The sequence below is a fragment of the Sebastes umbrosus genome, chromosome 7 (assembly GCF_015220745.1).
Source record: "Sebastes umbrosus isolate fSebUmb1 chromosome 7, fSebUmb1.pri, whole genome shotgun sequence".
Classification (NCBI taxonomy): Eukaryota; Metazoa; Chordata; class Actinopteri; order Perciformes; family Sebastidae; genus Sebastes; species Sebastes umbrosus.
In genome coordinates, this window is record NC_051275.1 from 4,862,505 (window position 1) to 4,890,251 (window position 27,747).

Genomic DNA, 27,747 nt, shown 5'->3' on the forward strand with positions numbered 1-27,747 from the left:
TGTCCAAATACAACCTCTATTTTGAAAATCTCATTCTGTTTTCAGAAGTTCCACTGGTAGATAATTGACAATACTACTTTCTACTTCTCCTCCACCACTGAGGAGCTTTTTTTTCAGCTCCGCTCTGTGCAAATGAGCAGAACCTCTCGATCTGCTCTAAACTCAGACTTAAACATCCCACAGCGGGGCGGACTGCCTTTGCACAATTTGCTTTTTCATTTACGGCCACCAAGCATTGGAATAGGCTTCCAGCTGAGATTAAAACTTGCACAGACTTTCATTCTTTTCCCCATGTTGCAAAAAAATGGATATTGAGCCACCAGTCATGTTGACATTAAATTGACCGTGATTCAAGTTTTTAATTGTGATTAATTATAATTTTATAGTACTGGATGTATGTTCTGGTATTTATGTTAATATGTGTGATAGAGGCCATCTAATGGTGTTGCATGTAAATGGATGTTTTTAGTGTCTGGTGATTGTTCTGTGTGTACCTAGCCACACAGGGACTGCAGATGGAAATTAGGCAGTAGCTAAATCTGGCATGAATCATCTCTTCTCATTTTGAGATTCATGTTTTTTGGTCCTTGTTTAATAATTAATTAAGAAAGGAAGTCCTCAGTTGTCCACAGCTAAGAGCCAGATACTTGGTATGTCTATGGTGGATGTGATGTTTCCCTAGTTAAAGTAAACCTTAATTAAAGCCAGTTTAAATTGCATCAATCCTGGTTATTTAGGGGAGGGAAGACTGTTTAGTCATAGCCATATACAGTACAGTTATGATAAAGGCATCAACTGACCGATTCAGCTTAGAGACCTTACTGTAGAAATGCTAACTGAGAAATGGATTTTAGGCCCAGAAACGCAGGATGAGGGGGTGGAAGAGGTTGCTCATCCTGATTTAGAGTATCAAATCCTGGGGGACAAGCTGGAGTTGTGGATGCACCTGGGAGTTGAGTTCTCCTCGATAAACAAACAGACAAGCACGTTATAGGTCCGTCTGGGGTGAGTATCCACTCTCTGAGGGCAAAGTGAGAACACGTAACATCAGGGGGAGCAGAACAGGAGACCACCAGGACCACCAGCTGACCAGCATCTCCCAGGAACAAAGAGACATCCTCCCCCTCATGACCATCTCTGGATCTGGTATCTGTTCATCAGTTACCAATTCTACAATAAATACTTTGAAAAGCTATATCACTGTTAAAACAAATGCACAAATGACACAATGTAGAGTAGCATAATCTGATTGATTCATGAATGTTAAATATTTTAAAATAATAATAATAAAAACAAAAATTTATCCAAATAACACCTGTAATTATTTTTACTAAATCATTATTATTATATATTCATTTAGGTAAATACAGGTCTTTTTGGATGCAGGTCATTTTATTAGGTTTAAATTTATTAACATCCAGAAATCACATGTGACATCTAAGGATGCCATGTTTTCCAACTTGGATTATATAATGCTGCCATCTGCTGGGCAATGCAGCCCAAGCAAGTTGGCAAGTACAGAGGCGATGTAAAGGAAATCACAAGGACACACAACTTGAAGACAGAGCTAGTTTAGAAGTCACAGTCATTGGATTTCCTATCATCATATAACTCTATATTGAGCTGGACTTCACCAGGTCATCTAGTATTGATTTAGTACCACAGTCCTGGTGAGAAGGCAGTACCGAAAAGTATAATATGCTGATTTTCATTAGTTTCATCAGTTTCTTTTTAACAAAGTCTGAACTCTGAAATGCTCACTCAGGGTTCAAACTCCTGTGAGGAGATAATCTTCAGTGGTATTTCTACAACATACATAATATACAGTATATTGTGTAAGGCTACGCCCTGTCTTACGAGTCTTGTAATAATGTATGTGCGCATGTGACAACAATGGTATGAACTGATAATGGACTTTTAAAGCTACAGGATATGAGTGCTTCCTGTAAGGAGTGCTCTTTGCTATTAAAATCCACTATAAAATATCCATTAGTACTATACATTTGATATTATAACCTTCCACTGAACCCTAGATGAACAAAATGCACATACAAATCTATATGGAAGTTTTTTTTAAATTTCCATCTCAGTGGGCCAAAAATAAGATTCATGTTCAATAACCACACGTTTTAATCACCAGAGTGTAATCCACAATTATGCACAATTTATCTGAGAACGAATCATTCAAAGAAAATTGGAGAGAGAGACTTTCCACGGTTATGTTATCTATAATTCATAAGAGAAAAATCAACAGATTTCATAAACAGATACCTAGCATATTGTTGACTATGTTGTCCAATTATTAATGTGGTATCAGACCTGAAAATCCTATAATAGCCTGGTAGTAATACACAGTGGTGCCATTTGAGGAAAGAAACACCTAGGGCAAGGTGTGATCCTTGCAGGAGTATTAAAATTGCAAATATAACTGAGGTCCTCGAGACAACTCTCAGATAAACATCTTTTTAATGCTTCTCTTTGAAAAACATGCCTATTAGCTAAAAAGAAGTTTTAGTTTCTCAAAATTGCAGAAATGTTCTTTCTGCCGCTTACCCCGATAAAATCCCAGGTGAAACGGCTGAGCAACATCTTTAAAAAGGTTATTCAGTTATTTCAGTTTTTCAGGCACATATGACCACGTGCTCACAATCCATTTGCGTGCTTGTATTGTGGAAAACAGTAATGAATGCATTTTCATTTTTAAGTTAACACTTATTTTCAGGAGAAGTGACTTCACTGACAAGGCACCAGTCAAATACCTATGTATATATATTCTCCGGGTCTGACCACTACCTTCCTTCAATGCCAAAATACATCTGAAAGACGTCACAACAGCCTTTCTCATTTAAGAACTGGTAGAGCTGCCCAAGGTCCATGTGATTACCTCTGTTCCCATGTGGGTCAAACATTGCCTCTTCAAAGCCTGTGAATTTGCGCATGGAGTCTATACTTTCAACAGTCCTGCTGTCCTCGCCCTGACCATCAAGGGGAATATCCTCTCTATGTCGAATCATGATCTTCTTCCATGTCAGAACCTTCACTCTGTGAAATGGGAAAAAAAGTTTGGAAAAATCATAAACCTGGGACCTCAGCAGGCTTCTGGCTGTGACATCAGCTGCTAAAAATAACAACACTTAAGATACCTGGACCAGAACTCCTCGCAGGCAGAATGAGGACCTTCCACGCACACAATCCCCGGCTTCCCAGGCATGCTGAATCCTGACAGGCCCAGCTCCTTGGACCACTCCAAGATGTTTTTCCTCTTCGTCTTGTTGTAGATGTGGTGACTGTAAATCCACAGTCGGCTGAACACTTCCTGTGGCCGCGGAGAGGAAGTCTCTTTCTTAGAAGCCGTAGCTGCTGATAAGCTCTTATTAATGAAGAGCTGCAGGTTGTCTTTCGCCCAGTCCACAGCGGAGAGCACACATACTTCCCCCTAGCAGTTTTCCATGAGGTATGCATTGAGATCCGTGTGGAGCTGTGTCTGCTGGGCCCTGCTGAGACCAGCACACCTAGGGCACGAATAAAATATGCTGTAAGAAGGATTCAGAGAATATTCAAGGCCACTTGGAGCTGGAAGTTTCCATCCTTGGGAGCAAAAACTTTGAATAGAAATCTTGAAGAAGCTGAGATTTGCACTCTGCAACATAGCACAAAATAACTACAACAGTTCTTCCAGAGGATGAATGACTACTCCCAATACAATATTTTCTGAAAGCAACTTACAAGATGTGTTTTTTCTTAACTGCCACTGCAGTATTTTACATTGTGATATTCATATACATAACCTCTTCTCTACTAGATCTCTGTACAAAATGTCAGGTTTAAGTTTACTCATCTTTATTATGAAAATTAGATTTTATGATTTGTGTCAGATACTGGCCCCCTAATTAAAGTGCATGATTAACCAATATATATCATCCCACATAAACACTACTACCACTTCCACTACTCATCAACAGAGATTGATACATGTCATACTACCAATTTAGCAGCTTTTACAGGATTTTGTAAAAGAAAAAAAGAAAAGATGAATTAATATAACTGCATAACAACTTCATACCTCACCGACAGACAACAATTTGTAAAACTGGACAATCACAGATCAAGGTGTTCCGCTGTTTCACTGGGTGTCCCCCAGGGGTCAGTATTGGGTCCACTCCTGTTTATCATTTACCTCCTTTCTCTCTGCACTATCCTCCGTCATCACAATGTCCTATTCCACTGTTATGCCGACGACACACAGGTCTACATTTCAACTACACCCACTGCTGCCCTCCCACCCGCCTCCCTCACCGCCTGCCTACAACACATCAGGAGCTGGATGAGCAGGAACTTTTTAAAACTAAACAGCAATAAAACCGAGGCCCTGCTCATCGGCTCCAAAAACAACATCTCCAAATCTCAACCCACCACTGCTCAAAACCTCACCATTGATGGCTTTTCAGTACCATTCTCAAACCACGTCAAGAGCCTTGGGGTCACCCTGGACAGCACCCTCTCCTTTACATCCCACATAAAAAACGTCACCCGGACTGCCTTCTTCCACCTCCGCAACATCTCCAGACTCCGCCCATCCCTGACCCACTCCAGCACTGAAATCCTGGTTCACGCTTTTGTCACATCCCGAATCGACTATTGCAACGCTGTCCTCTCTGGCATTCCCATCAAACTACTCAACAGACTCCAAATCATTCAGAACTCTGCCGCCCGGATCATCACCCGCACCAAATCCTCCGACCACATCACCCCCATCCTCATCCAGCTGCACTGGCTCCCTGTTAAATCCCGGATTGACTACAAAAACCTCCTGCTCACCTACAAAGCCCTCCATAACCTCGCCCCCACCTACCTCACAGACCTCCTCCAGGAGTACGCCCCCTCCCGTTCCCTCCGCTCATCATCAGCCGGACTTCTGACTACCCCCACCTCACGCCTCAGCACCACGGGAGCCAGGGCATTCAGCTGCTCTGCTCCCAGGCTCTGGAACTCACTCCCCCCACACATCCGGCAGTCTGAAAATATCACATCATTCAAATCCTTCCTCAAAACCCACCTGTTTAAACTGGCATACTCTCTCTAGCACTCATCATCACCCATCCTATGTGTCTGTACAAATATGTCTCTGTCATGTCCTGTTGTTTTTATATTGTTTTATCTGTCTATGTTTTAATTAATTCTTGTAAGGTGTCCTTGGGTGTCCAGAAAGGCGCCACCAAATAAAATGTATTATTATTATTATTATTATTAACTCCATAAAGTTGGGGATGGGCGATATAGCTAAAATCTTCTATCACAATATAGGTCATTTTATATCTTGATAACGATATACAGTACAGTATATCACAATATAGCATGTTTTCTGGTAATTCAATAAATAAATAGTCTATATGAAACAACCACATGGTAAAGCCCATTTTTGTATACTCTTGTGTGAATTAAATACTTGACAAATAAAAAGTTATAGAGATAAAAGGAATAAATAGGCCTTGTCTATATCGCGATAGAAACAATATAGAAAAACATACGATAGACATTTTATATCGTTTTGACAATATATATCGTCATATTGCCCAGCACTACATAAAGTGATCACATACAGTCCACAGCTAATTGTATGCCATCTGTATTCAATCATGCAGATTTCTTAACTTCCAATAAAGCCATAACAGTAGAAAATAACCTCTTACTATCTGCCACAGTCAGATTACCTTTTTCCTCTGTGTCATTATTCTGTTGCACATCTATGTCATTTTCTGTCATTTAATTCCTTCATTAGGCCACATTAATTATACTGTTGTCCTTGGCTTCTTGTTGTGGCTCCTTGCAGCTCAGGTTTTGCAGGTTTATGGATTGAAAGCTTTTTCTGACAGAATGGCAAAGTTGAAACGTGTGTGCTTGATTTATTGTCTAATTGATACGGATATTTTATGAAAATGTTCCAATATTGTAAGATATCAAATTGCAGGAGCTGCTGATTTCACATTTCATACCTGGCTCCTATTCATACATGACTTCTAAATGGAAAAGCCTGCACATTCAACACAGATGAGTCTCGTATATACAGCCATAGACCATATAGCTACTGTATACAGTCTATGGCTTCCTTAACATTAAATTATATGCACATATTATGTTGCTGTTTTTTAAGATAATGTTTTCTAAATTAACAATTGTGTGCACATTTTATAATTATTATATAAACTAAGGAAATTAGTTATTTAAGTTCTTGTTTTGCATATGTGAAGAGTTCTTCACCACACACATTGTCTTACCGGACTGTTATCTCTGGTAACACACTGGGGTATTCGGATGGATAAGTACAGGATAGAACGACATCCGTCTGAGTGGAGCAACAAAATAAGACAATAAGTATGTGTTAGGACATGTTTAGATCACAATGACAAAGCTCTGACAGTTCTTCAGTTACCCTCTCCATGCTCGCTGTGTCCAGCTTCTGTTTGATGAGTAACTGAGGTCTGTTAGGAGGAGGTCTGTCTGTTGAAGCGGAGCCCTCCACATAGTCCCTGAGCTCTGCTAGAGCCAGCTGGTCTGTGATCTCCAGCTCCTCCTGGGATGGAAACATGCTGGTCAGCAGCTCGAGCTCTGCAAGCTGACACTCAGCCCACTCCAAGTAAGACATGATGCTGATAAAGACCACAGCTTTTAAACAGCTTTCTGTTTACACATTCACATATAAGTCTTGTCAGGCGTCTAACATTAAACAAAATATATTTATACAAGCTATATACAGACGCAGGTTAGTTAAACACCTGAACAACTTCAGCAACCTCGCTGCTAGTGCTGCACGGTGGCTGTAGGCTAGTAGTAGAGCGATGTTTCCACTCGGACTGTTTCAAGCGACGCACATCGGAAATACACGTACCCAGCAGCACAAACAGCGCCACCGTCACATGTTGCTCCTCTGTTGTCTGCTGGATGCTTTAAAACGACATGTGTCAGCTGGGATCTTTCTGGCAAATCAGCGCAGTGATTTTTCGCGAATCTGAAACTTTGTAGCTCCCTTGTCTTATCCGGATGCTGTAACATTAACGACTGACGTGACGTTACGTTAAAGCAACTCACTGTGTCCGGATGGGAGAATTAAGCCACACAAAGTAGGAAAGGAAACTGAAAAGTGAAGGTTTTCGGCTCCGTTTGTGACAGTAAGTTGAGAATGGTCATTTAATTAAACGTTACATTACTTGTTGTTTGCTTTCCGGAACTAAATAAATAGTGTTAAGCAGCATTATAATGTAATTTAGCTGTTAGCCCAAGCTAGCATTACTTCAGGTGACTGCTGTGTGTTTGCTTTTCATTCATCTCTAATTGTGATTAACATCAGGTGGAAATGGGAAAGAAAAGAGGGAAGGACAAGAGCTCCAGAGAGGACGAGGACATTGACCTGACAGGTAAAGAATAAACCATCACCTTCATGACATATGACGACCTGTAGGAGGCCTGGTGACTTTACCACATTGTGTGTGTGTTTTATATCTTCATAGGTCCATCCTGCAGGCATATTAAAAAGGGAACAGAACAAACTCTTCTAAAGAAACTCTCTGGCAATTCTGATTGGACGAGGTGCCAGGATTGTAAGCATGAAGGAAATGAAGAAAATAAAGAAACTATCAGCACCACTGAGCCACAGGACATTAAAGAGGAGAAAGAAACAGCAGCCATATGGATGTGCTTGAAATGTGGCCATATAGTGAGTTTATTCAACCCGTTCATTCAGATTTTGACAGAGTATGAAGTGACTTCTAGCTAAATGACCAGATGCATCTTTTCTACCAGGGATGTGGACGACACTCTGAGAACCAGCATGCCATCAAACATTATGAGACTCCTCGGTCGGATCCACATTGCCTGGTGATCAGTTTGGACACCTGGAGTGTGTGGTGAGTATGTCGCTGTGGTGTGTTAATCACAGAGACATAAGCTGTGTTCGAAACAAGAAGCACTTGTTCTTTTTTCATGTGTTATCAAACTTGCAGGTGTTACATATGTGATGAGGAAGTCCAGTACTCCAAAACTGGACATTTGGCTCAGCTGGTGACCAACCTAAAAAAGCAAGCCTCTGCAGAAGAGGCTCCCATAAAGACGCCGCAGAAAAGTAGGTCCCATTGAAACATTTAACATCACTGTGTTATGTCAAACTGTATATAAACTGGGGAAAAAAAGTTTGGAAACTTGTGTTTGGTGGATTATTTCTCTGTTGTTCCAATGCTAATGGGCATTGTATTTTACATCGTTGGAAAGCCTGTTTATTTACCTTCACAATGATGTCCAACTTGTCAGGATCATGCATTTGTGGGATGAGCAGCACAGCTGATTATGTGGGTAGCGCCCAAGAAAAATTTGCCAAAATGCTCTGCCAATGGTAAACAGTGTATTCTTCTGTTGGTGTTGACTCTTGTTTTGAGTTTGGTGGATTGGATGATTGAACTCTCTATCAGTAACAAGGAACAAACAAGACATATTGGCTATTTTACACTTCATTAATTTAATACACTGCCAGGAGCCTCAGTAGCGGTGGAAGATCCATACGTAGTCACAACAGCCTGGCACCTCCTCCTCATACTGGTCACCAACCTGGTCACACGTTGCTGTGGGATGGCGTTCCATTCCTCAACCAGGATTGGTTGCAGGTCAGCCAGCGTGGTTGTGTTGGTCACTCTAACACGTACAGCACGCCCAAGCTGATCCCACAAGTGTTGAATTGGGTTGAGGTGTGGACTCTTGCCAGGCCGTTCCATTCTCTCTACTCCCACATTGTGGAGGTAGTCTGTGATAATCCTCTGTGGGGGCAAGCGTTGTCATCTTGGAGGATGAAGTTAGGTGCCAGATTGTGGAGATATAGGATCGCCACTGGCTGCAGAATCTCATCCCGATATCTCACTGCATTGAGATGGCCTTCAATGATGACAAGCCTTGTTTTGCCTGTAAGGGAGATGCCGCCCCACACCATGACACTGTCCCCACCAAAAGCTGTTACTCCATCGGTACAACAATCAGCATAGCGTTCTCCGCGTCGTCTCCATACTTTGACCCTTTCATCCAACTTTCGCAGACAGAACCTGGACTCATCACTGAACATGACATTCCCCCACATGTTCAGGTTCCATTGTCTGTGTTGTCGACACCAGCGCAAACGGGCCTGACGGTGAAAGGCAGTCATTGCAGGCTTCCTGGTAGCCTTATGAGAATACACTGTTTACCATTGGCAGAGCATTTTGGCAAATTTTTGCTTGGGCGCTCCCCACATAATCAGCTGTGCTGCTCATCCCACAAATGCATGATCCTTACAAGGTGGACATAATTGTGAAGGTACATAAACAGGCTTTCCAACGATGTAAAATACAATGACCATTAGCATTGTAACAACAGAGAAATAATCGATCAAACACAGTTTCCAAACTTTTTTTTCCCAGTTTATATGTACATGTCTCTAGAACCATGTCCACCATGTCGTGTTTGGTTATTTAGGAGTAAAGGAAGAAGACAGCTTGGTGGAAGTTGATCAGAAGACCGAGATTGTAAAAGCAGAGGAAAGTGAGGACAAGGAGAACAAAGAAAACAAGGGCCACCAAAAGAAAAACACCAAGAAAGAGAATGTTGTGAAATCACAAAAGTCTGGCACATCTGAAGACAATGGTGGTGTTTCAGTAAAGGGGCTGAGCAACCTGGGAAATACATGTTTCTTTAATGCAGTCATTCAGGTAAGATTGTGCTCTATAGGACTTCAGTCTTGAGTTGTGAATTCTAGAGTTATTATTAATTGCTGTTATTGTCTTTTCCAGAATCTCTCTCAAACTCAGCTCTTAAGACAGACTCTCAACAAAGTGACAGAAGAGAAAATTAGTCTTGACATTAAACCTGTTGCCTCCTCGGACCTGGTGTGTTGCCATTATTCTTTAAATCTTTGTTGTTGTAAAGATGGTAGATTTATCCTGCCTGATATACACTGTTTATTACTTAAAAACTTTTTTTATCATGATTGCAGGAGCCTATCGTAATGCAGTTAGACCAGCCCGGATCCCTGACTTTGGCTATGTGTCAGCTAGTCAATGAGATCCAGGAATCCAAGAAGGGTGTGGTAACACCACGGGAGTTGTTCACACAAGTTTGTAAAAAGTGAGTGTGACTATAAGTTCAGGTGGAACTCAGCCTTAAAGGGTAACTTCTGTATTTTTCAACCTGGACCCTATTTTTTCCATGTCTTTCTGTCTAAGTGACTAATGGGGAATTTCTGAAATTGGTCCAGTATTGAGGGAGAACACTGTAACCGGCAGCCCCGAAATGAGCTGCGAGGGCAGGTGAGCGTTACATTCACTAAAAGTGCTTGTTTTTGCCACTGATAGCCTCAGATTGTTATTTTGAGTGTCTGACAACATTATGGAAAGGACCCTAAAGAGAAATATAAACTTTTTTCTTTCATTTGCTTGATCCAGTCTGTTTGTTATTGTGTCCAAACCCCACTCAAGGAGAAGTCTTGTTGTGAAATCTGAATATCTGGCCCTTGCGGCAGTCGGTTTACCCTCCTGTACCTGTTGCCCCTCTCTCTCTCTTTCCTTGCCAGCTTTTCAATTTGTAGGAGCTCTTCATCCATATATGCCGGCGCAAATAAATAGAGGCGGCCATTGAATTCAAAGGCCTCATCTACATTGTGTAAATCATCTAAATATACAACCATGACATTGAAAATATTTTAGAAAACACTAAGCTACGCTTTCTGTACTCCAACACAACAAACTGCCCGGCTTGCACTCGTGTTTCCACTATGGATGTATTCCACTATTCCACCGGACTTCAGAACGAGATTACTCCTTGATTGAGACTCTTTCTATAATGTCAGACACATATAATAACAATCAGAGCCTGTCATGGTAAAAACAAGCAGTTTTAGTGGACGTAAATGATGGAGCCAGCTTACCCCGATAGGATTACATTGCAGCCTGTGAGCGCTCTTCCTCAATTCCCGGACCAATTTCAGAAATTGTTGTCCCCATTAGTCAGTTAGATACAAAAACATCAGAAAATAACGTCCAGGTTGAAAAATGCAGAAGTTACCCTTTAAATAAATGTACTTCCTAGCATCACTGCATTAAGTGTTGTTCATGTCTCGTTTCCTTTCTGCAGGGCTGCCAGGTTCAAAGGATTTCAGCAGCAAGATAGCCAGGAGCTGCTGCGCTACCTTCTGGATGGGATGCGAGCTGAGGAGATCAAAGTATGCATTCAGTTTTAAACAAATCTCTCTATATATCACATTGGTGAAAGATTTACTCTTGAAATGGACTCTGCAGCTGTCCAAGTGACTATGTTTGACGTGGCAGTATATTGTATTGACAGCAGGACAGAACTGCAGTGAAAACATAAGCCAGTTGATATGTATTGTACTGTGCACTTGGATTTCTTATTTCAGGCTCATTAGCACCAAGTCATTCAGATTCTAAATTTAGTCACAAATCGAGGACACATTATGTGTGAAATGCAAAGAATTGTGGCTAAATAGCATTTCCCCCTCTCATTTAATGACCTTAGGGATTTCGCTCTCCCAGAAAGGTGTTCCGACAGGTTGGCTAATTTTCACACAGTGGAGGTTTTATAAGAGTGCAATTACAGTGTTAAGAGGCTGAAATGATTGAGATTCTGTGAAAATGTTGTACATCCTATTTCTACAAGAGCTCCTCCTTATGGTCTATCAAAAGGTTATTCTTGTCATTTACATTTATAGATTGTATTTGTCTCTACAGAGAGTAAGCTCAGGGATCATGGATGCATTGAAAGAATCTAGAAAAAGCACAGATGGTGAGCAGCTGAAAACACTAGTTAAAGGTAAGCAACTGGGCTATAAATTTAACATCTTGGATTTTGTATCGTACTATAGTATAAAATCTATACTAAATACTAATAGTTAAATGTGGCCCTCTGACAATGAAGTTCTGATTTCAGAGTATGAGAAAAATGGATTTCCCAAAAACTTTGTTGACCAAGTTTTTGGTGGGGAAATGACCAGCACTATAATGTGTCAGCAGTGTAAAACGGTATGTATTCTGGGGAAAAAAATGTAAGATAACCTGCTATTACTATGTTGATGTCAAGCTAAATGGCCACTACTTTATACTTACAGGTGTCTGTAGTCACAGAGATGTTCTTGGATCTTTCCCTTCCTGTTTCTGATGAGGTAAAGCCCTTACTAGTGTTTATTGACAATTCGTTGAGCAATTATTTGTTCATGTTTTATTTGTTACACACACGCACCCTCTTGTGACTACATCTTACAGACATACAGAAAGAAGAACCAGAAAAAAGCCGTTCAGAACACCAGTGAGTCGAGCCAGGATGACAGAGACAGCCCTGCTTTGACAAACGGGAAGGATGACATTCCCACCGGGTCCGGCAGCAAGTACCAGCAGAAGAAAGCCAAGAAACAGGCTAAGAAGCAGGCAAAGGTACCTCACTCAATGTAAACAGATGAGGGTTTTTTGTCTTGCTGAGGATGAATGAGTGTTGAATCATTATGCAGAATAAATAGTCTGTATTGTTTCCTTGCCTTGGCTTACAGCATCAAAAGAGGCAGCAGAAGATTGAGGGCAGAGTCACTTTGGACAGTCTTTCATCTCCAAGCCAAACAGAGAGCGAACAGACCGACCCTACTGCAGATGCAAAGGACGGGGAAAATGCTGACAATGAAACACATGAAGAAGACTCACTAAGTGAAGAAAATCCTGCACAAATTGGTGTGTCTGAACAGGACCAGAAGAACCCTGATACGGTCCAGGATGAGAATGACAAAGAAGAGGATGAGGATTCAGTGATCGACTGCGACTCATCAGCTACGTCATCAGTCAGCAATCGTTTTACCGTCTTATCAGAGGAGCAGCACTCAAAGGACGGCATCTTAGACGATGACAAAATATCTGAGATGGATCAGGAAGGAGAAGAGGACACAGAGCTGGTGAGTGAAATGGAGAAAGTAACCCTGGATGATGCCTCCATGGAAGACTCTAATGATGTGGAACAAAGCATGGAGAGTGAAGATGAGCAACTGGAAGCTAAAGAGTACACCGTAGTAAGTCAGGATCCAGAGCTGGCCTTCCAAACACTGGCTACCAGGACAGCCCCTGAGAAACAGGAGTGTTCAGTCCAGTCATGCCTTTTTCAGTTCACACTAGTGGAAACCCTCACGCAGAACAACAGCCTGCTATGCGTCACCTGCACCAAACGGCAGCCAAACAAAGACAAAGCTGGAGGTATGTGGACATTCTCTGACTGACGTGTTTTTTGTGCAGTACAGTATCACAAATCGAGTAATTCTAACAAGTAGGGGTGTAAGAAAATATCGAATATCGCAATATTATGTTTTGTGATACTGTATCGATTCTCAAAAGCACTATTGATTTTTAATTAATAGTTTACATGCAAAGATTAGCTCAGTCAATACTTTATTTCATTTACAAAGAGATGCACCCTCTCAGTGTATTTTCCCTCTCACAGTAGTGCTACAATGCGGGATGGTAACAGGACTGACAAATGCAGATCCCACCGTTCTGATTGCATAAAAAACTTTTTTATATACAGATTTTATACATATGGTGGTGTGTTCTTATACTATGACAGTTTTCCTAAAATCGCAATATATCGCCTTGCTTACATTATCACAATAAATCATAATATATTGAATCGTAACCCCTATATCATGATGTGTATAGTATCGCCAGATTCTTACCAATACAAAGCCCTACTAACAAGGCAAGAAGCCAGTCAAATTGCGTATCTTTGGTCTTTTTCCTATGTTTGGCTGCTTCTTTTTTTCTGACCAACTCACTTTTCCATTTGGGGATCAGTGAAGTCCATCGTCTTTATTTGTGCTTTGTTTAGGATCCAAGAAGAATGTCTACACTGATGCCTTGAAGCAAATGCTGATCTCCTCTCCCCCACCAGTGCTTACTCTTCATTTGAAGAGATTTCAGCAGGTAAGACAGTTGAAGACAATTTCAGTATGTGTACACCTTTTGATCCAGTCAGCCAAGCTGTTGTTTTTCACACAGCTGTGAGCCAACTATTTAAAGAGCATGACACATTGTTTGCTTTTGATCATTTTTCGTCTTTTGTAAGGCCCTGAAACTCTTCCTTTTAATGAATTGAATGAATTTTAATGGCGTCACTTTTGTTGTTTTCCTCTAGAATGGATACAGTATTTGTAAGGTGAACAGACACGTCCAATTCCCCCTGATACTGGATCTAGCTCCCTTTTGTGCAGTGAAATGCAAGGTAAATATTGGGATTAACAGCTTTTATCAATTATCAATAATCTTATAGGCCTATTTGTAAATGTATCATTGTTTTATTATAGTCTGGGCACTAACAAAAAGTTGTTTCCAAACAGAACTTTCCAGAGGGAGATGCTCAGATTTTGTACAGTTTGTACGGTATCGTAGAGCACAGCGGGACAATGAGGTCAGGTCATTACACAGCGTATGTGAAAGCACGACCTGAATCTAAACCCTCATCCAACGGATTTACAGCTGAAGGTAGGTGTACTCGGGCATGACAATCGATAGAATAATAACTTGGTCCTAATGTTTTATGCATCTCCACTAACTCATCACTTCCCATCAGGACATGCGGAGCCACCCAGAGGATCCTGGTTCCATATCAGCGACACAAGTGTTCAGCCTGTGAGCGAGAGTAAAGTCCAGAGTAGCCAAGCCTACCTCCTCTTCTATGAAAGAATCCTCTGATCGAACTGTGCCTCACTTCTCAGGAAAATCCAACCAAACCAACCTGCTGCTGCTGCTGCTGCTCCACAGTATACAAGTGATCTCAAACAATGAACCAACACTTTTTGTCAGTGACTCAAACTGGGTTGTGATGAAATAATATTGATTATACTGAAGGGACATTTTCATCACAGTGGTTTCACACAGTGTTTCAAGTATTAAACTGGGCCAGCTGTATGTTTGTCACACTCATGGAATATCGCAAGGTGTCAAGTCAATGAAAGTCAAGATGGACATCGAACAGATTGTGGTATTGGATTTGTACAAATGACAAAAATCAATTTCAGGAGGCAAATGAAATGTTGGGGGAAAATAATTTGTAACACATATTTATATGTCTATTTTTATCAATGTCATCTTGTAATGAAATGCTTCAAAATTGGATTTTTGTTCCCTGTCTTGTCTTCTGTGCTGTGCTGGCTTTCTGACGCTTACACTGAGCATGCGCAGTAAGTGCTGACAGTTTTTCCTGGTCCAAATAGTCACATGACGAGAGGAAAGTCTGGCTCCGGATGGTCAGAAACATCTCTACCTAAAATATACCAATGGCAGTGTTATCAAGCTGACATGGCAGGTCAGTGGACATTTGGCCTTTTTAAATGATTAAAAAGTACCGTTAGCTCGTGTGTCAGAGTGTTTTAGCTTGTAGCCAGCAGCAGGGAGAAGTGTCTGGTCGGTTCAGTCCTTATAGCTAACCTAGCCTAGCGAATCATCTCCGACCATTAACATTACACTAATTACTTATCTTCATGAACATGCTGTCAGTCGTTAGTAACATGAGGTTCTTGTCGTGACTCTGGATGTGTTTTCGTTTCGCCTCTCCACCAGGCCCAGTTGGGTAACTTGGCTAAACATGAGTCAGCATTTTTAACTCGCTGCACAAGTTAAAGTGAAATCTATCCTGGCTGCACTAACCACCGTTAACTGGTCTCTAACTGAGAGCTAGCTCATTAGATTTAGTCAGACAACCGTCTAGCTAATTCTTTATCACGGTCAGTACAATTTTAACATAAGTTATTGTATTAAGCTACATCAGCATGTTTCTTTTTTACTGAAATCAGATTGGAGCATGTAATAATTGCCTTGAATGATAAAATACAGTAAAGTGTCTCGCACAATGGCAGGTCATACGACTGCCCTGTGATCTTTTCTCCTGCCCATAACAATAATGTCAATTAAATAACTTGTTCTTGTGGCAAGGTGGTGTTAAACAGTAATAAAGTACATTGCAGTAGTTTTACATAATCATATAACAACTTTTCCTTACCCTTTTGTATGTTTTGAGTTATGTCACCAGTGCCAAGGAGAAAAATTTAAGATTTCTCTGGAAATGTTCACCCTCACTATGATTGTGCAACATTGCATCACCTGTTAAACACAGAACCCAGTATGGCTGCAACTAAAGATGTATTGTTGATTTACCTATGGATTATTAAATCAGTTAATCCAATCAACCAATCAATTATCCAGATTGTTGCAGATTAATTTTCTGTCAACAGACTGATGAAACATTGACTAATCACTGCAGCTAGAATCCACACTGTGGTCTGTTTTGACAAACAGTGTATTGTGATCATGATGCCTTTTTTTTTTAACTTCCTCCTGCTCCCTTTGTCACACAGGCTGAGCTTGTATGAACCATGTCGCTCCAAGCTCCTCGCATGTCAGTGTTCACCTTTCAGTCTGCAGTGCACAGCGCCCATGTTCTCCAGTGTCTGAATGACCAGAGGCAGCAGGATGTCCTGTGTGATGTGACGGTGGTGGTGGAGAACAGCAGTTTTCGGGCCCACTGCTCTGTCTTGGCTTCCTGCAGTGAATACTTTCACAGCAGGATTACCAATGTCACCAGACAGAATCCCATCATCACATTGCCTGATGAGGTTGGTGTACTGCTGTTCAGCTGAAGGGTTTAGGAAAAAAATGATGCTGCAAATTATTTAGTCTGTGCATGAATGAATGTATTATTTACAATTTCACCAATATGTGCCACTGCTGAATTCAGTTGCTTTATTTCATAATATTGAGCGATCAGACTTTTTAGAGTAGGAATTAAGGCAGTTCTGTACGCACACTTATCATGATACCAGCAAATTTAGACTGAAGTCCATAATTAGAAAAATATGAATAGATCCTAAAAGAAGGGAGCTCATCTATGAATGGCTGCTGTGTTAATTTTGTTACATTATATTTAGCAAGCTGCAATTTCTTTACATTCAGAGTATACATGCAAGACCAGCCACCAAATAGTTTCTGAACAAGACTAAATTGTTATCACAAAGACTAGAAAGCTTTTCTTCAAGACGTGCCTCGGGAAATGCAGACGCTGCAATATCTATTTTCTCCAGCAGTAGATCTCTTTGTGCAACATGTGACTCATGCCTGTGCACACACGTACACCACAATGTCGGTGACAACAATATATGTGTCAGCCCTGCAGAGATTAATATAGCACTATGCTATATTGAGCTTTGTTGATTTTTGATTGATGTGTTAGTACCCGCTGAACTTTATATTGTAGTATAGGCTATTCTACATGTCAAGTTATACATTTCAGGACATGTTTATATATTTATTTTTATTTAACCAGGCAATTCAAAATCATAATTGGTGGCTTATAAACTGGTCACCTTTCTAGTATGGTCAAATTGTAGTATTTTACAGTTGTTTTTGTTTTGTATAGTTTATGATGTTCGTTTTATCGCAGTATCTCCTTTCTCCACAGGTGACTGCTGAGGGGTTTGAACCTTTGCTTCAATTTGCCTACACATCAAAGCTGCCCTTCACCAAAGAAAACATTCATGCCATTCACAGCAGTGCTGAGTTTTTAGGATTTCATGACTTGGAGTCAGCATGCTTTGATTTCCTCATCCCAAAGTTTTCTGAAGGCAAAAGAGCCTCACAGGAGGTCAGGCGTAGAGCCTGTTGTCTGAGCCGGGATCCCAGTGCCAGTTTTGGCCCCAGCGTAGAGAGCAGCCAACCAAAATCAATTGAGTCACACAGCTCAGTGCCTTCCAGAGGTGATGAACCAACAGATTTCCCATCACAGTGTCCTCAGAGCATACAGGGTCAGACAAACAGCGGGGAAGAACACTTCTGTTTGGAGAACTGCGGGCCTCAAATGGCCCCCTTATCTCTGGAGTTAACAGCAAATGGTGTGTGTCCCATGTTGTCTTTGCCATGCCCGGACTCCGACAAAGCAGATCATCCCACTCAGTTCTGCGAAACAGACATTTTAGAGATAGGAGATGTGTGTAATCAAAGTGAGTTGAATTTGGCAGACTGTGGCTTACCCTGTGAGCTGTCATCCCCAGGGGATGTGAATCTGCCAGAACTCATTGAGCCAGCAGGCGGAGATGTTAAGCAGACTGTCGAGACGCTGGGTGCTGAAACTGACTGCAACCCCGGTTCATGTCCACTCAACACATCAGGGGCGGAAGATTGCAGTGAGTTATTAGAGCAGAGTGAGGCTGGCCTTGAACAGAAAATGGAAGGTGATCTCTCAGACCCCACACTAACTGCTGTAAGCCACGAAGAGGGAATTGGGGAGAGGAGCAGTGTGGAGAGGGAGGTGGCTGAACATCTGGCAAAGGGATTTTGGTCTGACCTATGCCCATCTCAGGCTCAACCCCTCCCCTTGGAACCCATGGACCAAAACAATCTGGCAAAAGCATCAGACTTTCATTGGCTTAAGCAGCTGGACCTGAGCTCCAGTGTAGGAGACTGTCCTTTCTTCCGGGACATTGGGACAGGTGATGACCCGGCCCCACACACTGACAGCCTGTCCCAGTCAGAGAAGAGCCCCTACATGTCCTCCTCGCTCAACTCTGGGGACGACTCAGACTTGGACACAGATGGAGATACTGAGGCCAACAACAAAAGAGCAGCAGAGGTCATTTTGATACACAACTGATGTTTGCTTATTGATAGTAGAAGATATTAAGTAAAATAAATCTAACTCCCAAACACTGTACTCTACAGATTCAGCTCCCATTCCCAGTGGAGCAGATCTCAGCGCTGAGCCGGAGTGCCTTCCAGCAGCTTCTGAGACACCATAACCTGACTCAAGATCAGCTGGAGTTTGTACATGACGTCCGTCGACGAGGCAAAAACCGTGTGGCTGCACAGCGCTGCCGAAAGAGGAAACTAGACAGCATATCACAGCTGGAATGTGAAATCAAAAAATTAGTAAGTTGCCTTTAATATGTCTGGTATTCTCAACATGTTGTCAAACATGATATGATTGAATTTTGTGTCCTTTTAACCTTTATTGGCCTCTAGTGATGACCAGTATGTACTGCAACAAGGTTGATGGAAGTACTTTGTCTTGGAAGTGGGGGTGTTTTTTTCTGTAGGGTTTTCTCTGCTATTGCAGCACGTTTTTGCGCTGCGTTAAAACAACGTGGAGAGCATCAGAAGCACATGGACTACATGGTAGCCTTTGCTGCACAGCTAACCAGCAGAGTTATTTGAGAAGATTAAAACAAAATGTGCACCTACTAACCACTTTACTTTAGTTAGATGAAGTCTGCAGGAGGAGCACAAGACAAAAACAATTTATGACAAAGAGTGAATGCATCTTGCCCTCTCCTTCAGTGATATTACTTTGGTGTAAATTCTGTAGCACCTGCAGAAAGGTGAATGGTAGATTTTGGCTTATAGATTAAACCGACTGGACCAGAAAACTGTAGACTGATTAAGGAACAAAAAGGAATGGGTAAGAAGCATGAATAAAGGAACAGAGAAAAGTCTGACTAAATATTTGCTAAGCTCCATTGAGTGAGCTTTTCCTTTTACAGAATAATCTTCAATTCTAAGTTTTGTCCAAAAAAGGCCTATGCAATGATGAGGATTTGAGGAATGAATGAACTTTACTGTAATTCCTTCTACAGAGAAGTCAGAAGGTGCGGCTGCTGCAGGAGCGAACTGAGCTGGAGCAAAACCTGGAGGAGACGCGGCAGAGTCTATGCGGGTTATGTAAGAGTGTCAGCATCGAGTCTTGCTCTGATCAGGACCACTTGCAGCTTCTTGCCAAGGTCTCCTCACCAGACGCCCCCATCTCCTCCCGTAGCCTTTCGGGTAAAGATGAGGAGTCCCAAATCACTATCGAAATGGTAAGTTGTTCTTCTGAGTGTGACCCAAGCAAACCGCCTGCAGGCTCAGTTGAAACTGCTGCACCAGAGGCTGGCACACAGACGGAGGAGGCAGGTTCTCCACAGAGCTGCCCTGTTCCCACTTCTCTGCTCAATGTCTGTCTGGACATGAACAACAGCTTATAATTGGACTCGGGTTCCATTGTCATTTCATATCTTGCAGGACCACGGAGCAGGGGGTGGACTCTGAGTATATACTGTAATCCCCCTTTGGGATTGTTATGCTTTCCTGTGTATTTCACTGAATGATTTTCTGCCTGATATAGGTATCTTAAAGTGACATAGAGAAATGTCAAATTTCCTTCACTGTATTTTTTAATATGCATCTCACTGTAGTAAACACAGAATCCAGTATTCATCATTTTGAAAGTGCAGACAATTTTCAGGTAATTCCATTACATGACATTTCTTAAAATTCAGTTTGTTTTTCTCAGGGAAACTCAAACCTGACTGTGTTTTGATGGCTAAAATAATTCTCACTGCACATCCGCAGCCCACATACACATACACTCATGCTCATGAAAATAAGACATTTCTTTCACTTTTGGCTAATTAGTCAATCAATTCTTAACATATTCTTTATTATTCTATCACTATGCTGTTTCTTTGATTAAATATGCACCGCACTAACAGAACTTTTTTTTACAGTAGACAAATTGTTACAGCTTACATGAATTTTCAACAGCATTATTTGAATGCCAGAGCATGGTTTGAATGAATAACTGCCAGCTTTCCCTGATATTTGAAGAATGGTTCCAGTGTGTCTGAAAGTGTTACAGGGCAACATAGGAAATTATATAATTTTATGCAAAATGTGCCTTATGCAGTAGTATAGTATGAATACAGAAAGATAAAAGGCAATCTTATATATTCTTGTCTCAAGCACTGTTGCACATTAACCCAGAGCCCATATTGATGGCATTCTTTTACGTTAAAGTCTGTCTTCATGTTGAGTATTTTTTATTAAATGATTTCATGAATTACAGATTTAAATAAACAACATTTTGTTACCATTCATTGTTTATGTTTCTTTTCTCCAACCAGCAAGAAGAATATTACCCCTTCTATTGATGCACAGTACCACAGTTTGGCCAATAGATGGAAGTACAACTCAATTTACCTCACCAGCTATGCCGACCCTTGATTAACTCAGGAGAGCACTGTAACAATATGAATTGTTCCTTCTGCGATTTATCTGCAAGAGATTGAGCTTTATTAGAAAGATATTTATGCAACTTCAAGGTTTGAAGTGAACTTTGAGCCACAAACATCAGTTAAAAAAAATGACCCTGTCACAGTGCAGTCAGCACTGGTAGACATGACATAATCAACAAAACAAAACTGTTATTCAGAAAGAAAGTGGCCCAGAGCTTTACATGAGGAACAGGAAGCTGGTTCAGAACTACAAAATTATGTTTTAGCCTTTAAAGTCGTGTGTTTATGCACTGCTTTCATTTTTGTAGAAGCAAAGCAACTCATGGAGTGACTTGTTATTTATTCATGAATATACACATTCATATTTAGCTGGCTGCAGATTGGGCGCCAGTCATTATTCAACCAGTTCAACCTGTGCCACCTATTGTAAAAGAAAGGAAAGAGCCACCTGAGCCATTGTATTGAGCCACACATACACAGATGCTATAAAAGAATAAATAAATAAACTGCAGTTGTAACGTTCACTGCCTGCATTTGGCACAAGCGTCCAAACTGCAGCAGATATTCCTCACTCGCCTATAAATGTCCACATGTAGACATGTTGCCGCAGATACTTCTGGTGTAGGTTGGACTGGCAGGTTGCCTTCATTCATGAAGTGTAACACAAAAAAATGATTAAAATAAATCAGAGGTATACAAGAAACGAGGTTCTGATGCTCATTCTGACAAAAGCCCTGCTTTAACTACAAACATGGCAGGTGTTGAGCTTCTTTACAAAAACCTTTCAATGAAATCTTTTTGTGAAACAATCTCCTCTTCATCAAAAAATAGTAATTCTGATTAGAGTGTTTCCTAATATTGTTTATCTCTCTTGCATCACAGCAACCTAGTTTATATGCAAGCTATGCATTGCTTTTAGCACACCTGTGCACTTGTAAGTCATCTTAGATCAATGCATAAGATACAACAAGATAATTATAAACAAAATAAGAAACAGTTTGATTGAGCATGATGCTTACTTGTTCATTATTAGCCACGTTCCTCACCGCACTTTTGTTTTAGCTGCTTATTCTATTAAACTAGTGAAATGTATGTGTATAATGAATAGCACCGTAATACAATCAAATCTACACACCCCGTTCAAAGACCCATGTTTGAGCAGAAAACATCCCAACATAGTAGCAAGTATTGTATGACTAACAATTAATTTTATTATTGGATATTTACTGTGTCTGTAGACCTGAGTGTCAGGCTGTGAATATCCATCATTGAGCTGCAAAAGCAAACTAGGATAAACATTTGTTAAAGTTTAAAGTTTTTGGAATCTAACTATAATGTGAACTGACACTGGTCTGAGTGTGCCCTCTTATTTCAGAAAAGAGAGGAGTAGCTTGTATCAGGCTTGATCAAACAAACCAGTATTGAACAGAACAACCATTTTAAAATTGAAGAAGCTATTTGGTTAAGACCTTTTTTTGTCTTCTGATATGAATTTCCTACTTCTTTGAGTTTGGACAGTGCTTGCCTTGTTGTTTTGTGTCCTTTAAAATAGCTACTGTAGCACTTGGGGACAATGAAGGGAAAAACAATCTCATTGTGTTTTCCTCAGAACACAATCCTCAAGGTTAAAGTGGTAATTACACGGGCAACCCTGAAGCCACTGGTAAAACGTGTACCTATCTTTGAGAAGTCAGTTCACACACACAATGAAAAACAAAGCTGCAACTCTAAACATGACAAGCTGTGTTGCATCTAAAAGTCAAAAGGATTAGATGATGATAATGCCACAGAGATCAGATATCATGACACACATCTGTAGAAAATCCTCAAGTTGATGTTTGTCAAAACTGGCATCACCTTCAAATACCAAAGCGCTCCAAAGCATTATGAATCGGACACGTTTCTGATTTCCCCTCTCAAAAAAATTAGGATTCTTCCCTGGTGTCTTTTATGCACAGTTTGGCTTTTGGAGCATTGTAGCGCAAAAAGTAAGATTATCCTCTTCTGCAAGCTACACAGGAAGAGAAACTTGATTTGAGGAGGAAGCAGCTGTGCAGCATGGCAAGGTCAGAGGCCCATAATCCGCGGCCTCATTCATGCGAGATTAAAAACCTGCTCTGAGTTCTGATTAAGAACGCAGGGTTAGAAGATTAAAGACCAGCAAACAAAATGAAAGCAGTTTAAGCCCAATCCTGGAATTCATCAGAATACCAAAACCTTAAACTGTCATTACAACGTGAGATTAATGCAAAGCCCCCTTGAACTCTGTATCTGTCTTGATATATCTTCTGTGTCAGAGCCTATATTTCCTTTTTTCAACCAAAAATCTGGATGAAGATCTCTCACTTTGTCATATCTCTCCACCTCCCTCTTCTCAGATTTTTTTCTCTCATTGAAATGATTTTTTTTTTTAATCCTAATGAAACATTGTCAGTATGAATTGGCTCAGATTACTGTCAATACAATTACCAATCCTTTTATTTATTTTTTGGTTTTGTTTTGTCACACAATACATGGATTTATTTTATAAAGGATTTACGTATGTAAGGCAGCTCCAACCTGCTGGCCAGCTTGGGCCCTTCTGTGTGGAGTGTTAGCGTGGGTTTTCTCGGGCTTCGTGGGTTCTCCGGCTTCCTCCCACAGTCCAATCTAAAGATATGCAGGTTAGGTTCATTGTTGACTCTAAATTGCCCGTAGATGTGAATATGAGCACGAATGGTTGTCTGTCTGTTAGCTCTGTGACTGACTGGCCCTCTCTCACCCAATGTCAGCTGGGATCACCCCCCCTCCTCCCTGTAAAGGATAAGTGGTTACAGATAATGGATGGATGGGTTTACGTATGTCCCTTTTACCTACTTTTCACAATGACTCCAGTCATTATCCTCTGACAGACAGACTCCACAGTACTTAGGTAGCAAGGATTAGGAAACAGGAGGCAAGGGGAAAAACAAGGATTAGAAATTAAAACATCTGGAAGTTAGTTTGCTTGCGAAGTTGCTAAAGCAGAGAATGTATATGCTAATAAAATTGACAAACACTATTGAGTGTGGCACTCAAGGAGCTGACTGGACTTTTCCTGCAGGCTAACACTGACCACAGAGACAAATGTTATCAAGTAGGTCTTGTTAAACAAGCAGCAACGGTTACAGGTTACAGACTGTGGTTGCTAAAATAATTTTTCCATATCCACTTTTATTTTGAGACATATATGAGTTGTCCATATAATCCAATTGTTGGAACATCAAAACAATTTAAACCAAAGTTCTTGATATAATAATATTAACCTTCACCTCAGTAAACACCAGATTATCAACTGATATGTCAATTAGCTTTCAGATTCTCTCTTATTTACTGCAAGAATGCATCATATCCTATTGAAATACAAACAGTCGCACTGCAATGACCTCTGTCATGGACCCCTGAATGCAGAACTAAAGAGTGGACATCCATATAGTATTGGAGTTTCTCTACTAGGCGTCAAAATTCCTAGAGAAAGACACAATACTTGTATAATCAATCCAAGCATAAGGTCCATGACCTTCTTGCAACACACCATAAATCTTATAAGCTGTTGAGCTACTGTATCCTAACTGATTACATGCTGCAGTCACTATGAACTTCATTTTGGGGGTAGCACAGAGAAGGGGGCTGTATCCCATTGACAGGATTATATAAATGAGGACCATAATACTGTAATCTCCCAGAGAAATGAGAGAAACCAGGGGACATGCCGACCCCAGCTAGCTAGCACCCTGGTCTGCAACCGTCAGATTAACAAACAGATGCTTGTACATACAGTGACAGATTACATTCACACTTGCTTTCTTGTCTCAACGGTCCTCACAGTGTTACATTTGTAAGACTAGAAGCACAAGGAAAAGTGCCTCTCATCTGTCAAAGAAGTCATACTGTATCAGAGTAAGACTATTTAACCAGTCATGCGGAAATTGTTTGAATTTATCAGTGTCAAGAGCTAACTGGAAAGGCAAGAATTATGCTTACAATTGTGCCAAGTACATTGGTTTTTAATTAACTTTGCTGTTTTCAGAATTAGATTGAGCATTAAGTCATTTTTTTCAGCTTAGCAGTGCAGAAAATATCCCCAAAGTTTAAGGGAAGCAGTCATCCTTTGAACAAAGTCACTGGTTGGTTAGTCATGCATTTGATATGTGCTGGTGTTGATAGAGTATAATGCAAAGAAATTCCCCGTCTTTGGCTATATTATAATTGACAGCTGGACAGCAAGAATATCTCTCATCCAGAATTAACAGTTAGATAATACTACATCCAGAGTTGCTGATTCACTTGAGTGCAATACCAATACCTAAACAGTGAACATCAGTCACAAAACGTTGTCAGATCTATTCAAAAGATGACCAGTTCACTCAGTTGAAGCACATATGCTGGTGGTTTGCAAGTGCTATTCTATCAACAAGTTAAAACATTTTAAACAGAGATATGGGATTCGTCTTATTAATAAATTTATATCAATGAATAGAACAGCATTAAATTCAAATTACTTAAAAACTCAATACCCTTGATATGTGCAGATTGTTTCTTTTCTGAAGGTGTGTTTTGTATGGCAAAGGAACTGACTGTGTAATCCTGCCCTTCCCTTTGTTTGGATTTTCTCTTCATTGTTGTGTGACACTTCAAAGACATACCAAGGTCCTCCATTACAGCATTGAAAGGAATCAACTGTAATAAAGGATAGATATTGGATAAAAATGTAGACACATCACTGAACAGTTGTCGGGTCAAAATCAAGCAATCCATTGGAAATGAAAACACCTTCAACCTCCCAGTAGAGTTCCAGTTGATTGTTTGATTTTGCCCTGGCGTCATACTATTTCAGTGACTGAGACACCTCTAAAAAACTGGAAGAGTCATTTTTGCTGTAGTTACACACTGGTGGTACCTGAATAGTTAAAATCTGATGAGTCCTGATTTCATGTCAAAATATCTTACGTGTACGTGTCTCCTTAGTTTGTTGTTGGGCATTCACACGCCGTTAAACAGTCTCAATTTAAATCTTGCATTCAAATTGTGTCCAGGAACAGTTAAACCTTCACTTCTGAATATTAATATCTGTTCTCCAGTAATTCAAATTAGATGATGAAAACTGCAATGTCACTGTGTTCATACTGGTGATGCTGTGTTGAATACAACATTGGATTCTCATTAAATGTTTGGGCTTTTCACATCCAAATTAGCATTATATTGAAGCAATTCTCTATGTATAATGCAAGAAATCTGTCAAATTTCATCTATGTAATAATCATAATCACCAATCAAACATAATTGTTGTTCATGAATCCCACTCAACTGTCTTTAGTCACAGGCATAATTATTTCAAACCTGAAATTCCGTCACATCCTCCTGAATGTGACACAAATCCTACAATGCGGAGACAAAACAAGCAATGCTCAGTATTACCTGTCAGATTTGGGGGAAGAAGAATTTCATTACTTATGCAGGATTTTCTAATCTGTGTGACAAGGCCTGTACACTTCTAAACCAGGAGTGTTTAATATGTGTTTGTAATCCACTACATAATGAGGATGTTATTTACAAGCCTGAGCCTGAGTGAGGTGAATATGGGTCTGGTTAGAGCTGAAAGCAGGCAAAGAGAAAGGTGATGCAGGGAAGCTACTGCTTAACCAGTGCCATGTGTCATCAGCCAATGTGATGACCATCCACTTTAACATTGAATCCAGAGGCCATCTCTTTATAACCTAACTGTACTAGGATTGGTTGCTTTACAGTCTGTGGAAACCATTTTAAATAGCAGTTTTAAATGCACGATGCGCTGCTTTACTCCAATGGTGAATGAATGATTTGCAAATGCATAATAGTTGGTTAATAGAGTGCTCCAGGGATGACGTATTTTTGCAAGCCAACCAGGAAGTCAGCATCGCCCTGGGTTCCCTCCACAAAAAGCCAATGGGATTTTTCCATTGTGTTTTGGATCATTGCAGAAAATAAACTCTGTGGTTAACAAAAATTTATGATATTTACACGTTTTGTTCCGTAAAATAATCTTCACAAATGAACACCACTTTTATGATTTTTGAAGAGTAAATGCAATCGTCAGAAGTAAAAAGCTAGTAATAAGGTTATAAACGAATTACTCCACGATCGCATGAACGAGAGTATACACAACAAGGCTGTAAAGGCGGATGAGTCGGTGTGATGACATTTAGTAGTCTCCTTTAGCCACTTGTTATAAATCGCCTTTTTTATGAAACATTAAGGCTTTAAAATACACGAGTGGAGTATTAATTGATGTATTTTATGTCATAGAACAAAACGTTAAATTATCTTAAGCTTGTGTTAATCACAGACCTTATTTCAGGCATCTAACTTAAAATCCATTCAAAAAACCTATTGACTTCCAGACGAGGGAACCAGAAGTGCTTAAATGCTAAATCATTTCCGGATTTTAGGACTCATTCCTGTGATACTCTATTGGTGAAGAAGCAAGCAATATCTATAAAAATAAGACATTAGTGATATACAATGTAATATGTAAGCCTACAAATAATATGTGTAATGAAGTAGGGTTTCTATAGTGCAGGCCAACAACAATAACAAGCAAACCTGAGGTTACGTAACTCATAACCTCTGTTCTCTGATAACATGAGACTGAGTCTCAT

General features: G+C 40.4%; 3 protein-coding genes across 5 annotated transcripts; 2 read left to right on the top strand and 1 right to left on the bottom strand.

The window, feature by feature from the left end:
* Positions 1-2,112: 2,112 nt before the first annotated feature.
* On the bottom strand, positions 2,113-7,033 carry rwdd2b (RWD domain containing 2B). The gene is given in 5 exon segments (XM_037775018.1): positions 2,113-3,042; positions 3,144-3,512; positions 6,276-6,343; positions 6,431-6,647; positions 6,887-7,033. Coding segments are annotated over 4 exon segments (903 nt in total). The 5' UTR covers positions 6,644-6,647; positions 6,887-7,033; the 3' UTR covers positions 2,113-2,789.
* On the top strand, positions 6,518-15,168 carry usp16 (ubiquitin specific peptidase 16). Of its 2 annotated transcripts, none has more exons than XM_037775015.1 (18): positions 6,518-6,634; positions 7,346-7,412; positions 7,506-7,711; positions 7,798-7,901; positions 7,998-8,116; positions 9,490-9,722; positions 9,804-9,899; positions 10,007-10,137; positions 11,143-11,230; positions 11,757-11,838; positions 11,956-12,047; positions 12,134-12,187; positions 12,288-12,455; positions 12,569-13,256; positions 13,885-13,979; positions 14,191-14,277; positions 14,393-14,537; positions 14,626-15,168. In XM_037775015.1, exons 2-18 carry the CDS (start codon positions 7,352-7,354, stop codon positions 14,745-14,747), a joined length of 2,571 nt encoding a protein of 856 aa, XP_037630943.1. In that variant the 5' UTR covers positions 6,518-6,634; positions 7,346-7,351; the 3' UTR covers positions 14,748-15,168. The 2 variants fall into 2 exon arrangements, with proteins under 2 accessions (XP_037630943.1, XP_037630942.1); XM_037775014.1 differs by lacking the exon at positions 6,518-6,634 and adding an exon at positions 6,719-7,166.
* A 52-nt stretch (positions 15,169-15,220) lies between these two features.
* On the top strand, positions 15,221-20,946 carry LOC119491231 (transcription regulator protein BACH1-like). 2 transcript variants are annotated; one of them, XM_037775016.1, is made up of 5 exons: positions 15,221-15,360; positions 16,409-16,666; positions 17,509-18,675; positions 18,765-18,971; positions 19,676-20,946. In XM_037775016.1, exons 2-5 carry the CDS (start codon positions 16,427-16,429, stop codon positions 20,060-20,062), a joined length of 2,001 nt encoding a protein of 666 aa, XP_037630944.1. In that variant the 5' UTR covers positions 15,221-15,360; positions 16,409-16,426; the 3' UTR covers positions 20,063-20,946. The 2 variants fall into 2 exon arrangements, with proteins under 2 accessions (XP_037630944.1, XP_037630945.1); XM_037775017.1 differs by lacking the exon at positions 15,221-15,360 and adding an exon at positions 15,369-15,778.
* The last annotated feature ends 6,801 nt before the right edge of the window (positions 20,947-27,747 follow it).